The sequence below is a fragment of the Colobus angolensis genome, unplaced genomic scaffold (assembly GCF_000951035.1).
Source record: "Colobus angolensis palliatus isolate OR3802 unplaced genomic scaffold, Cang.pa_1.0 Scaffold447, whole genome shotgun sequence".
NCBI classification, from domain to species: domain Eukaryota; kingdom Metazoa; phylum Chordata; class Mammalia; order Primates; family Cercopithecidae; genus Colobus; species Colobus angolensis.
In genome coordinates this window covers 422,540-435,044 of record NW_012117899.1, presented here as the reverse complement: position 1 = coordinate 435,044, position 12,505 = coordinate 422,540, and the positions used below count along the sequence as shown (strand labels likewise).

General features: G+C 47.1%; 3 protein-coding genes across 7 annotated transcripts in view; all 3 read right to left on the bottom strand.

Moving 5' to 3' along the window:
* The window catches only part of F11R (F11 receptor), a 47,820-nt gene extending 38,328 nt beyond the window's left edge, over positions 1–9,492 (bottom strand). Inside the window, exon 1 of the mRNA XM_011957597.1 lies at positions 9,411–9,492. The gene's annotated coding sequence lies outside the window, so the exon portion shown is untranslated. The remainder of the gene's footprint in view (positions 1–9,410) is intronic.
* TSTD1 (thiosulfate sulfurtransferase (rhodanese)-like domain containing 1) lies at positions 8,178–9,515 on the bottom strand. Of its 3 annotated transcripts, none has more exons than XM_011957601.1 (4): positions 9,411–9,515; positions 9,081–9,203; positions 8,463–8,607; positions 8,178–8,376 (listed from the first exon to the last, which is right to left on the bottom strand). In XM_011957601.1, the coding sequence occupies exons 1-4, from the start codon at positions 9,484–9,486 to the stop codon at positions 8,325–8,327; spliced, it is 396 nt and encodes a 131-aa protein (XP_011812991.1). In that variant the 5' UTR covers positions 9,487–9,515; the 3' UTR covers positions 8,178–8,324. The 3 variants fall into 3 exon arrangements, with proteins under 3 accessions (XP_011812991.1, XP_011812990.1, XP_011812992.1); XM_011957600.1 differs by having other exon boundaries at positions 8,181–8,376; positions 9,081–9,224; positions 9,411–9,507; XM_011957602.1 differs by lacking the exon at positions 9,081–9,203 and having other exon boundaries at positions 8,181–8,376; positions 9,411–9,513.
* Positions 9,516–9,779: 264 nt separating this feature from the next.
* The window catches only part of USF1 (upstream transcription factor 1), a 7,446-nt gene continuing 4,720 nt past the window's right edge, over positions 9,780–12,505 (bottom strand). For all 3 annotated transcript variants that reach the window (XM_011957593.1, XM_011957595.1, XM_011957594.1), the window contains exons 6-11: positions 12,194–12,389; positions 11,867–11,954; positions 11,347–11,405; positions 11,110–11,204; positions 10,739–10,867; positions 9,780–10,546 (exon numbers count right to left, since the gene is read on the bottom strand). In XM_011957593.1, the coding sequence (XP_011812983.1) occupies positions 10,457–10,546; positions 10,739–10,867; positions 11,110–11,204; positions 11,347–11,405; positions 11,867–11,954; positions 12,194–12,389 (657 nt within the window). In that variant the 3' untranslated portion in view covers positions 9,780–10,456. The remainder of the gene's footprint in view (positions 10,547–10,738; positions 10,868–11,109; positions 11,205–11,346; positions 11,406–11,866; positions 11,955–12,193; positions 12,390–12,505) is intronic.

Sequence of the window (12,505 nt, the reverse complement as noted above, 5' to 3'; positions counted from 1 at the left end):
ATCCATTTGAAATTTATCTTAGTATACAGTATGGGGTACAAAACCCATCTGTATATCCATTCACATTGTTTTAATTACTAAGAATTTATTTCATTTCATTCATTTATTTATTTAGAGGCAGGGGTCTCATTACGTTGTCCAGGCTAGCCTCAAACTCCCGGTCCCAAGCAATCCTCCCACCTCAGCCTTCTGAGTAACTGGGACTAGAGTGGTGTACCACGAGGTCCAGCTAATGAATCATATATTCAGGGGAGTCAAATCTTTTGGCTTCCCTGGGCCACACCGGAAGAAGAATTGTCTTGGGCTACACATAAAATACACTAACACCAGCTGGGCGCAGTGCCTCACGCCTGTGATCCCAGCATTCTGGGAAGCCAAGGCAGGTGGATTATTTGAGGTCAGGAGTTCGAGACCAGTTTGGCCAAAATGGGGAAACCTTGTTTCTAAAATACAAAATTACTAAAAATACAAAAATTAGCTGGGCATTGTGGCAAGTGCCTGGAGTCCCAGCTATTCGGGAGGCTGAAGCAGGAGAATCACTTGAACCCAAGGAGCAGAGGTTGCAATGAGCCAAGATTGTGCCACTGCACTCCAGCCTGGGTGACAGAGTGAGACTCTGTCTCAAAACACATACACACACACATACACAAATCTTATAATGTTTTAAGAAAGTTTATGAATTTGTGTTGGGCTGTATTCAGAGCTGTCCTGGGCCACGTGCGGCCCACAGGCCGTGGGTTGGACAAGCTTGATATATATGAATAGCTGGTGGGGCTTGCTGCCCCTCTTTGATGTTCTTTTTCAACCTTTTCTGGTTATTCTTGTTTTCAACTAAACATCATGATATATTTACAAAGTTGAGTCTTCCTATCCAAGAACCTTTTTTTTCTTTTTTTTTTTTTTTTTGAGACAGAGTCTCGCTTTGTCACCCAGGCTGGAGTGTAGTGGCACGATCTCAGGTTACTGCAACCTCCGCCTCCTGGATTCAAGCAATTCTTTTGCCTCAGCTTCCCTAGTAGCTGGGATTACAGACACGCACCACCACGACTGGCCAATTTTTGTATTTTCATTAGAGACAGGGTTTCACCATGTTGGCCAGGCTGGTCTTGAACTCCTGACCTCAAGTGATCCACCCGCCTCAGCCTCCCAGAGTGCTGGGATTACAGGCATGAGCCACTGCACCCAGCCAAGTCTTTTCATTTTTACAAGTCTAATTTTAGGTCTTTTTATTGTATTTTCACCATTTTCTTCATACAGGTCTTGAACTTTCTTGATAAGTATATTCCTAGTTATGCAAAGGAATGATGACAATTACGAATCATGTATAGAGTCTAAACTGAATTAGGAGGAAAATATGGGCATGAGGAAAGTAATAAGTTATAAAAATTTGTTAAGGTAAATTAATTGAATGACTTGATAGGTTCAAGAATATGATTAGGAATGGAAATGCTAGTAGGATGAGCTAGGAGGATTTCTTATTGGGAAATACCATCAGACCTAGTTTCTTAGGACTTTCCATTTTCTTGGCTTATCTTCACTTTAAAGTCTCTGGCTATGAGCTCAACATGTATTTTCTTTGAATTTTAAAAATCTGTTTTCCTGTAGTCTACTTCTTGTGTCTAACTGTGCTTAGTGTTTTTTTTCTTTTTCCTTTGGTTAATATGAATTTCAAGGAGGCATGATCTATTATTTCTCATGTAAATACTAACCAAAATTGAAGTGGTATAGTTGTACTAATATCAGATAAAATGGATTTGAAGGTAGGAAGCATCCCCAGGGATAAAGAGGGACACAGTGAGAAAGGGATCAATCCAGGAGGAAAGCATAACAATTCTAAATTTGTATACATCAAATAACATAGTCTCCAAAATATGTAAAGTAAAACCGGCAGAACTAAAAAGAAAAATGGACAAATCCAAATCATAGTGAGAGATTTAAATACAGCTCTGTAAGTAACTGATAGAACAAGCAAAAAAAACAATCAGTAGAGATATAGATTTGGGCCAGGTGCAGTGGTTCATGCCTGTAATCCCAACACTTTGGGAGGCTGAGGTGGTAGGATTGCTTGAGCCCAGGAGTTCAAGACCAGCCTGGGCAACATAGCAGGACCTTGTCTCAAACAAAAAAAAGAGAGAAAGAAAGAAAAAGGGAAGAAAAGGGAAGGGGAGGGGAGGAGAAAAGAGAAGGAAGGCAAAAACAAAAAAAAAAAAAAGGAGAGATAGATTTGAACAACATAATTAGTAAATTGGACCTAACTGACATATATAAAACACTGCACCCAAAAGCTGCAGAATACATCTTCTTTTCAAGTGTTCAGTGACTATTTACAAAAACTGGCCATAAAGCAAATTTCAACACATTTTAAATGATTCAAATCATACAGTATATATTTTCCTACTACTCATATGAAAGGTACTCACCTTTCATATGCCAGGTTATAGTTTCACTGTTGGCCATATAATAATAAACAGTCCATCCTCTTAGAGAGCTCAGGCTATTTTGCTCCCCCTCACCCCCCTCCCCACCCACTTCAATAAGCTGGTCTAGAAAGCTTAGTCTAAAGTGGGAAGAGCCATGCAATGTCGTAAGTGCTACAACAGAGGTACATACTTTATTTTTCTCATGTCTTATGTCCTTCATGGAATTCAGTTATATAATTTTATCTCGTTATTGTTCTCCCCTCTCCTTCAGTTTAAAAGCCATCTTGATGAGAACAACAAGTCTTATGCCAAAAACCTTCTTCTAATTATTGTGAAATTCAGAATGGTACAAAGGAGACTGGAAACTTCCCAAACAGGGAAATTGGCACGTAAAGGCCAGCGTCAGGAAGGAGTAGGGCCTACTTAGGACACGAAGAAAACCAGCTTGTGGGGAGCAGCCACTGGAAGATAAGTTTGGAAAGGCAAAGTGGCACCAGATCTAGACTACAGGTTGCTCAAAAGGCCAGGCTGAGACAAGTGCTTGAGCCACTAGACAACAAGGACCTATTATAAATTATCAATTCTGACTGATAAGATAAAAATGTTATTTTAAGATCAGGCAGGCAGTGATTCTTCAGAAACGCTGAAATTAGAAGATTCTGAAGGTCAGAAGGCTAGTGAGGCTCAGCTGACACCTACTGAGAAGTCATGTTTGAGGCACTGGAGGTAAGAAAATGAAAGCCAGGCCCTGCCTTTGAGAAGCTCACAATCAATTAGTAGAGACAAACAAACGAACAACAAAAATGTGGTGTAATAGAAATGATGACACAGGTTTGTGGTAAATATAAACCTGGGATAGACAACATACGATGAAAGGGCAGAGTTTAATTTAGTATGAAAAGGAAGGTGTAAGGCAAGAGAAGTGCATATAGCTGGTAAACTCCAGGACTTCAACCTCACCTGCTGAAATTAGTTGTGAGGAAAGGGAAAGAGAATTTTAAAGGGCAAGGTAATCGCTTAGAACAGCCTATCGGGGTTATGAACCAAACAGCTAATGAAGGAGAAAGAGGAATGTTCTCTTAATGTTGATCAAGCCAGAGGGCATGGTTATGTAATGAGCCAGGTCCGTTTACTTCCAGGATTCTCTCTAAACCTCATCAGTTATAAAACTGAAGAAAGCAGCCGGGCGTGGTGGCTCACGCCTGTAATCCCAGCACTTTGGGAGACCAAGGCAGGTGGATCACAAGGTCAGGAGTTTGAGACCAGTCTGGCCAATATGGTGAAACCCCATCTCTACTAAAAATACAAAAATTAGCTGGGTGAGGTGGTGGGCACCTGTAGTCCCAGCTACTCAGGAGACTGAGGCAGGAGAATAACTTGAACCCGGGAAGCAGAGCTTGCAGTGAGCCGAGATTGCACCACAGCACTCTAGCCTGGGTGACAGAGCCAGACTTGGTCTCAAAAAAAAAAAGAAACAAACAAAAAAAAACTGAAGAAAGCAAATGGTCTAAGTTGACAGGCCAAGATGGGGGCTTGAGAGCTACTTTTTTTTTTTTTGAGACAGGCTCTCACTCTGTCACACAAGCTGGAGTGTAATGCATAATCATGGCTCACTGCAGTCTCAACCTCCCAGTCTCAAGCAAGCCTCCTGCCTCAGCCTCCTGAGTAGCTGGGACTACAGGTGCCCACCACCATACCCAGCTAATTTTTGTATTTTTTGTAGAGACAAGGTCACACTATGTTGCCCAGGCTGGTCTTAAACTATTTGCCTCAGGCAATCCTTTTGCATCAGCCTCCCAAAGTGCTGGTATTATAGGTGTGAGCCACCACACCTGGCTAAAAAACCACTTTATGGTGATAAAAGATAAAGTGGTTACCTAGAAAGGGGGTAGGGTGGGATTGACTAGAAAAGGCCACTTAGAGATATTCTGGGGATTTCGGTGTTTGAGATCGTGTTTAGGGTGGTGGTCACAAGTGAGTATACTCAAATTCAGTGAATTGAATGCTTAAGAATTGTGCATTTGGGCCGGGCGCGGTGGCTCATGCCTGTAATCCCAGCACTTTGGGAGGCTGAGGCGGGCGGATCACAAGGTCAGGAGATCGAGACCACAGTGAAACCCCGTCTCTACTAAAAATACAAAACATTAGCCGGCGCGGTGGCGGGCGCCTGTAGTCCCAGCTACTCAGGAGGCTGAGGCAGGAGAATGGCGTGAACCCGGGAGGCGGAGCTTGCAGTGAGCTGAGATCCGGCCACTGCACTCCAGCCGGGGCGACAGAGCGAGACTCTGTCTCAAAAAAAAAAAAAAAAAAGAATTGTGCATTTGGGCCGGGCGCGGTGGCTCAAGCCTGTAATCCCAGCACTTTGGGAGGCCAAGGCGGGCAGATCACCTGAGGTAGGGAGTTCAAGACCAGCCTGACCAGCATGGAGAAAACCCATCTCTATTAAAAATACAAAATTAGCCAGGTGTGGTGGTGCATGCCCATAATCCCAGCTACTTGGGAGGCTGAGGCAGGAGAATCACTTGAACCCGGGAGGCAGAGGTTGTGAGCTGAGATCGTGTGATTGCACTCCAGCCTGGGCAACAAGAGTGAAACTCCATCTCATAAATAAATAAAATAAAGACTATTCCAGTCAGGTGCGGTGGCTCACGACTATAATCCCAGCACTTTGAGAGGCTGAGGTGGGCAGATTACCTCAGGTTGGGAGTTCGAGACCAGCCTGACCAACACAGAGAAATCCCATCTCTACTAAAAATACAAAATTAGCAGGGCGTGGTGGCGCATGCCTGTAATCCCAGCTACTCGGGAGGCTGAGGCAGGAGAATCACTTGAACCCGGGAGGCAGAAGAGCTGAGATCGCCCCATTGCACTCCAGCCTGGGCAACAAGAGCAAAACTCTGGCTCAAAAAGAAAAAAAGACGATTCCAACTGGCCCACTATCCCGCAAGTGTACCTCAATGGCGAGTTTGTGGGGGGCTGTGACATTCTTATGCATATGTACTAGAATGGGTACCTAGTGGAAGAACTGAAAAAGTTGGGGATCCATTCTGCCCTTTTAGATGAAAAGAAAGACCAAGACTCCAAGTGAGGGCGCCTGGGCCTCACTGAACAGAGAGAGGGCCTGTTCATGTCAGAGACTCCCTGCCAGAAAAGCCTTACTGATTTTGGTTTTCATTACTGAGACAACAACTGCTTGCACTGATCATTTCAGTTCATGAGCAGTCTGGTGATTTTAGTTTGTCTGGTGTTTGGGTTAAGAATATTTTACTGTGAACTTAATTACAACGACTGCATTGTAATTAATGCTATATTATGATATTGTTGTAAACAAAATTCATTCTTATATTGTCATTTATTCTTTGTGCGATTCAGGAGTTAAACTAGGAGCTTTGAAATCATTATTATTCATGACCCCTCTGCAAATGTGTCAGTCTGCAAAGACAATATCTCCCCCCAAATTTTGTGTAGCTTCTTTTGTTATGGAAAATGGACTAAAAAGAAACTGTGATAACTGGGGCGTTGTTTTTTTAAAATAAACTGCCAACCACAGGGTAAAAAAAAAAAAGAATTGTGCATTTTATATTTATTTATTTTTTTTTTTTTTTTGAGACAGAGTCTCGCTCTGTCACCCAGGCTGGAGTACAGTGACGTGATCTTGGTTCACTGCAACTTCCACCTCCTGGGTTCAAGCAATTCTCATGCCTATGCCTCAGCCACCAGAGTAGCTGGGACTACAGGCAAACACCACCATGCCCAGCAAATTTTTGTATTTTTAGTAGAGACAGGGTTTCGCCATGTTGGCCAGGCTGGTCTTGAACTCCTGGCCTCAAGAGACCCGCCCACCTCAGCTTCCCAAAGTGCTAGGATTACAGGCGTGAATCACCACGCTGGGCCAAGCAAGAATTGTGCATTTTATTGTAAGTAAATTATGCCTCAATAATAATAATAAAATGCTATAACCAAATTATAATAAAGACCTGCAGAGGGGAAAACATAAGACTAAAAGAGTTAAGACAAAACAAAGAAGGAAATAAGGCCCCAGAAGAAACTTCCCAACCTTTCTGAAAACCAAAAGGTTTTGGGTATTTGGGGAAAGGGTAACTGACACTATTTGCCAGACTCTCGGTTAGACTCTTTCATATATTTCAACTTTATCTCCAAACTCAACAATGTCTGGCTAAACTCATACAGTAATGTGGTAAGATGAGCCCAGGGAGAAAGTAGGATAGCTGTGTGACAGGGAAGCTGGAGAGCCCAGATGAATGGCAGATTTCATTGTGTATGGAGTGCCTACTATGAGACAAAAGATGTAGGAGGGGCCAGGTGCAGTGGCTCACTCCTATAATCTCAGTACTTGGGAGGCAGAGGCAGGCGGATCACTTAAGTTCAAGACCAGCCTGACCAACATGGTGAAACCTCGTCTCTACTAAAAATACAAAATTAGCCAGGTATGGTGGCACATGCCTGTAATCCCAGGATGGATTACAAGAGTGAAACTCCATCTCAAAAATGAATGAATGAATGAATGAATGAATGAATGAATGGGGGCTGGGTATATTGGAGAAGGCAGACAGGAAGAAAAGAACGTGAGAGAAAGGCAAGGAATGCAGGAAATGCGTGAAAGAAGTTCTTCATAAGCATGAAAACTCAGAAACCTAGATTCATTTCTGACTCAATCTTCTCTTCCACAGATTAAGGAATACATTTTCCAAAAATCAAACTTAAGAGATAAAAACTCTGCCACAAAAATATTTAAAATGTATTATGCATCAAACTATACACTATATTAGAGGGAAGTCATATACCTACTGTGTAGTGCTAAATTTTGTTTCAGTAAGCATGCATAATTTCATCTTTTTAACCAATTAAATTTTGGTTTTTTTGAGACCGAGTCTGTCTCTGTCACCCAGGCTGGAGTGCAGTGGCATGATCTCGGCTCACTGCAACCTCCGCCTCCTGGGTTCAGGCAATTCTCCTGCCTCAGCCTCCCAAGTAGCTGAGACTACAGGTGTGCACTACCACACCCGGACACTTTTTTTATTTTTGGTAGAGATGGGGTTTCACCATGTTGGGCAGGCTGGTCTCGAACTCCTGACCTCAGGTGATCTGCCACCTCGGCCTCCTAAAGTGCTGGGATTACAGGCGTTAGCCACCGCGCCTGGCCAACCAATTAAATTTGTTAAATCCAGTATAAGAGATCAGTGTTGATAAAAACCGAAACCTGGTTTTGGTGGCACAGGAAAGGCTCCTCACGCCTGTAATCTGTGCATGACACATCAGTAGGGATGAAGGGTGCCATCCATTCCCTCACCCAAAGGCCTGGGATTGCCCTTTCACCTCCTCAATCCATGGACAAAGCAGCCATAGACAATAACCAAAGTTCACAGCAGCCAGCCAGTTGGGGCCATAGTTTGCTGACCTCTAAAGCAGTGGTACCTGCTTCTGGCTGCATATAAGAATCACCCCAGGGGCCCATAAAGCCACTAATGCTCAGGCTCCACCCTCCATATTCTGAATTAAAAAATAAAACAAACAAACAAAAACTTGCTAGGTGATTCTGATGTGCATTCTGGGTTGAAAACAGCTATTCTAGAAGAACTGTACATTGTAGCCTCTCAGGAAACTGCTAGAATTTTGCATGTGGGGAGTGCTAGGGGAAGCAGATGAATGCTGAGAAATGATGATCCAGGAATGAATTGAGGTCTAGATAAAGATTAGAACTGTTTTCAGTCCACCTGACACATTAAGTGCTTCCAATACTTTGATTAAATGTTCTTTATTTGATGCTTTTGTGTGCACAACACTATAAGGAGTTGCCCAACTCACCAAGTCAGCCCCTTCACACCCTTAGTTAAGGTGGCCATTAAGGGGCCAGGAGGTGGCAATCAGTAAGCCGCCTCCTGCCTAACCCTCTTTCTCCAACCATTCTCTATAGGCCCCAGCGTAGTTGCGAGCCCTGTGGAGATAAAGAAGGGTGAGAGACGGACAGGAATGACAGGTAGTCCCCATCACCTCCCAGCTAGCAGCCATACCTCCCCGTACCCAGTGTATCCAAGACTCCCGGCCACTTGCATGGCCTGGAGGCCCCGCTTGCCCATCTGACAGAAGAAAGCGAGATGCTCATCTTCCAGCTTTGGCTTCTCAGCAGAGTACAAAGCCTGGAAGGCAGCTGGCTCCAACTCGGACACTGGAGGAGTGGAAAGGGTAGAAGGGAAAGCCGGCAGTTTGGCACTCAGGTTCGGAAGCTGGGCCTGGAAAGGCTGGGTCCTGAGGGCCCCCAAACAACATATGATAGCCATCCCCTACCCCCACCCCCATTTCAAGAACCAGAAACCAACGACTTTTGAATGCGAGCCACTCCCCAAGCCGTGAGGAGGCGGGGCGGGATGTTCCCTCAGGCGTCCGGACTTGGGGAGGTCAAGAGAAGCTGGTCTGCCCCTGTCCCCTCCACCTGCTGTCTTCTCAAACTGGATGGGCCAGTTCCGATGCCAGGATCCGCCTCCCATCAGTCCTTCCTAGGAAGCTGAGAGCTGGCTCCCGGGAATGCAGGACCCCCATAATCAGTGCCTTCCCCATTCCATCCTAAATGAGGTCCCACTGGCAAAGACCCTCCTGAACGGCTCTATTCCACCACCTGGGCGTCCCCTCTCCACCCTATACCCGGGATGTTGAGCGTCCCTGGGATGGTCCCAGCTGCCGCCTCCTCCCGAGAGCGCACGTCGAAGAGTCGGGCCCGGCCGGAGGCTAGGAGTGAACGGAGTTCAGGGAGCGAGACCGTCGGCGCTGAGGAAGGGGCGCAACAGCCTTCAGGAGAGGGGGCCTAGGAGTCACGGCCGCCACGGTATCCCCTCACCTGGCAGCGCCCCTCCCCGGTAGGGTGTGCACGAAGATCCCTCAACCACGCCCCTTCGCTCCCCCACCCCACTCCCTGCCACGCCTCAACTCAGGGGGGCCAAGAGGACCGCCGTCCCAGGCATCCCCCACAGGTACCTCCAGCCATGGTGCGCACAGCAACTGCGCGTCTCCAGAGTGCGGCCCCGGCCCGCCCTCTCGGAGCCTGCAGCATCTCCCGCTCCCTCCAGGAGCTGAGACCGGATCCGGAAGCGAGGGCACCGCCTCCCGCACCGCCCCGCAGCACCTGTTCGCGGCGCCTCTAGCACCAGCCCACAGCAGAAGCCCTTAACATTCTCTAGCGTGGGCCAAAAACGACATACCGGTCTGGCACAGGAACCAGGTCTCTGGGTAATAAGTGCAGGAGCAGCACCCCACCCTGAACTTAGCACAGCCCTTACTGGTCAAAGAGCAATGCCCCTCCCTTCCAGCCTGTGGCCCCACAAAAGGAAGAAAAACAGACAACTGTGGCTTTGAACATTTTTATCCTAAAAACAAAAAAAAAAAAAAAAAAAAAAAAAAGGAAAAGGAAAGAAAAAAAAAAAAGACCCCCATAAGGGGGAAGGCCCCAAGTGGACCCCTGCCTGTTGTTCTCTCCGGCTTCAGAGACGTCTGCATAGGCCTCAGCTTCTCGCTGGCCAATCTCCTCTTCATGGGCACCAGCCACTGCTAAACATCCTTCCCCCACTCCTTGTGTAAGCTTGCTCCCCTGAGCCACAGGGTGCACCTCTAAACCTCAGCTCCAGGGAAAGGAAGAACCAATGGAAGTGCCAGAGTCCTGGGACAAGCCAGAGCATCACCTGTCAGCAGCCCTCTGCTGGGCACTCTAAGCAAGTACAGGACAAGCCCCCCAGTTTAGTGTGTCCAGTATCCAGCATGGAGGCAGCACATGCATTGTGCGAGAGGAGCACAAGGGCCCAGGGGTTGCATGGTGGGGGTGGGCAAGGCTGTCAGTGCACCTCCACATTGTGTGTTTCACACCACTGCAGGCTGCCATATCACAGGGCCTCAGTTCAAGGACACACCTTCCGAACTTCCCCCTGTCCCATGCCAGAAGTGGGCAGTGAAGGAAAGGGGCACAGGATTAGGCTGTTGCTCCTGGGCTATCTGCAGTTCTTGGGCCCAAAGGCCCTGAATCCCCACAGTTAGTTGCTGTCATTCTTGATGACGACCTCTAATCCGTGGTGCCGCAACTGAGCTCGAAGCAGCAGATTCTTGTTTTTAAGATCTTCCACCTGACATGGGAAGGAGGCAGTAAAGGGAATGGGTAGTAAAGTTGGCACTACCAAGCCCCTGAATGTATTCAGACATCCACTGGTAAGGGGGAAAAGATGAAACCCTCTCCATGGAGAACAAAGTAGAGGGTGTCAAACTGGGTCAGTGGCTAGCAGAGCTGAGAAGGGCTGCACTGGGCGTAGGAGTCTGACCTGTTGTCGAAGCACGTCGTTGTCCAGCTGCAGTTGGTCAAGCCCCTGCAGTTCTTCAGACAAGCGGTGGTTACTCTGCCGAAGCTCCTGGATATAATCACAAGCTTTGGATAGAATCCCACCTTTACTCTGCAAGGTAAGGTCAACAAAATCAGGACTAGGATTTCAGACACCCAGCTTGCTTTCCAAAAGTAGCATACTTTGGACCTCATTTTCATCTAAGGAAGGTGGTATAATATCTCCCAGAGATACAGGAACCTCAGGGAGAGATAAGATTACTGTCATGTGTGCCCCTCTTTCTACCATTTCTGGAAACAATACCAGGAGACAGAATTCAGGCATCCTGCCCACTACCAGGGTCTTTCCATGACCTGGCCAGACTTGGTGCTCTCCATAGAGCAGTCTGGGATTATCTTGGAGAGCTGCACGATCCAGTTGTTGATCTTGTCTCGGCGGCGGCGCTCCACTGTGGGGCAAAGTGGAGGACAAGGTGACTCAGTGAAAACTCGCCACAAGTCCCAGGGTAAAATTATCTAACCCTCCTCCCCTCAGACATCACTGCTGAGATCACACCAGACAGCTCCTAGCTCCACCCGGATCATACCTACCTTCATTATGCTGAGCCCTGCGTTTCTCATCCCGAGTCGTCCGGGGAGCTTCTGACTTCCTGACAATAGAGCCCAGGGTGGCCAGAGTAAGAAGACAAAAGTACATGATTGGAGTTTGGGGTTAAGGAATTATACAAGATTTAGCAGGCACTAGGACCACTTATGGGTAGCTGGGTGTGTTGTCTCACACCTGTAATCCCAGCACTTTGGGAGGTTGAGGCAGGTGGATTACTTGAGGTCAGGAGTTCAAGACCAGCCTGGCCAACATGATGAAACCCTGTCTCTACTAAAGATACAAAAATTAGCCAGGGGTGGTGGTAAACATTTGTAGTTCCAGCTACTTGGGAGGCTGAGGCATGAGAAACGCTTGAACCCTGGAGGCAGATGTTGTGTGAGCTGAGATCACGCCACTGCACTCCAACCTGGGTGACAGAGCAAGACTCTGTCTCAGAAAAACAAAAACAAAAACAAAAACAAAAAAAACACTTACGAAATTTGAGAAAAAACAAGTGTCACTCACGGGGAATAAGGGTGAGTCCTAGGGGCAATTGAGCGCTGGCTTCCTCCCTGCAGTACTTCTTGTGGTGACATCATCACAAAGAATTGACCTGCGAAGATGCAGGGTAGGTTCTGTCAGGACATGGGTAGGAACCTCACCAAGTCCTGAGGTGAAGACCCTGGGCCCCTCCTCTAAAAAGAACATGTTAATAGAAGAGCAGCCCCGGACTCACTGCCTGCCCAGATCTTAATGATCACTAAGAGTCATGAGTGAAGGCTCACTGCCCACCAGTCATGTCCCACAGCCTATTCTAGCCCTTTCAGCCAGCATCCTCATGCAGTATCTCACCAGTGCCAGGAGGGGTCGCCTGCCCCAGTAGTGCCTCTGAGCCCTGGGTAGTAACAACAGCAGCTGTACTCCCCGATGCGGTACCCCCTGCCCCATCTCCCACTGCCGTGCTGGGGAAGTAAGTATAGTGCGTCTCAGCAGCTGTCCCCTCCGTGTCAACTGCATCATCACTGGTGAAAGCACCCTGGATCACTGCCTGGGAAGGGGAGCAAGAGAACTGATTCTGGTAACAGTCAAAAACTTCTTCCCACTACACCACTCTGTAGCTTCTATCCCTTGGGGTGGGGGGTAGGGTGGAGAGGGAGAGAGGGA

What these genes read in the sequence shown, in the direction of transcription:
- TSTD1 (XM_011957600.1), bottom strand. Translation starts at nt 9,486, where the DNA reads ATGCTGCAGGCTCCGAGAGGGCGGGCCGGGGCCGCACTCTGGAGACGC. An exon ending in TGTGCGCACCATGGCTGGAG is followed by an intron (nt 9,225 to 9,410) that starts GTACCTGTGGGG and finishes CCTCTCCTGAAG; the next exon opens with GCTGTTGCGCCCCTTCCTCA. An exon ending in AGGGACGCTCAACATCCCGG is followed by an intron (nt 8,608 to 9,080) that starts GTATAGGGTGGA and finishes CCACTCCTCCAG; the next exon opens with TGTCCGAGTTGGAGCCAGCT.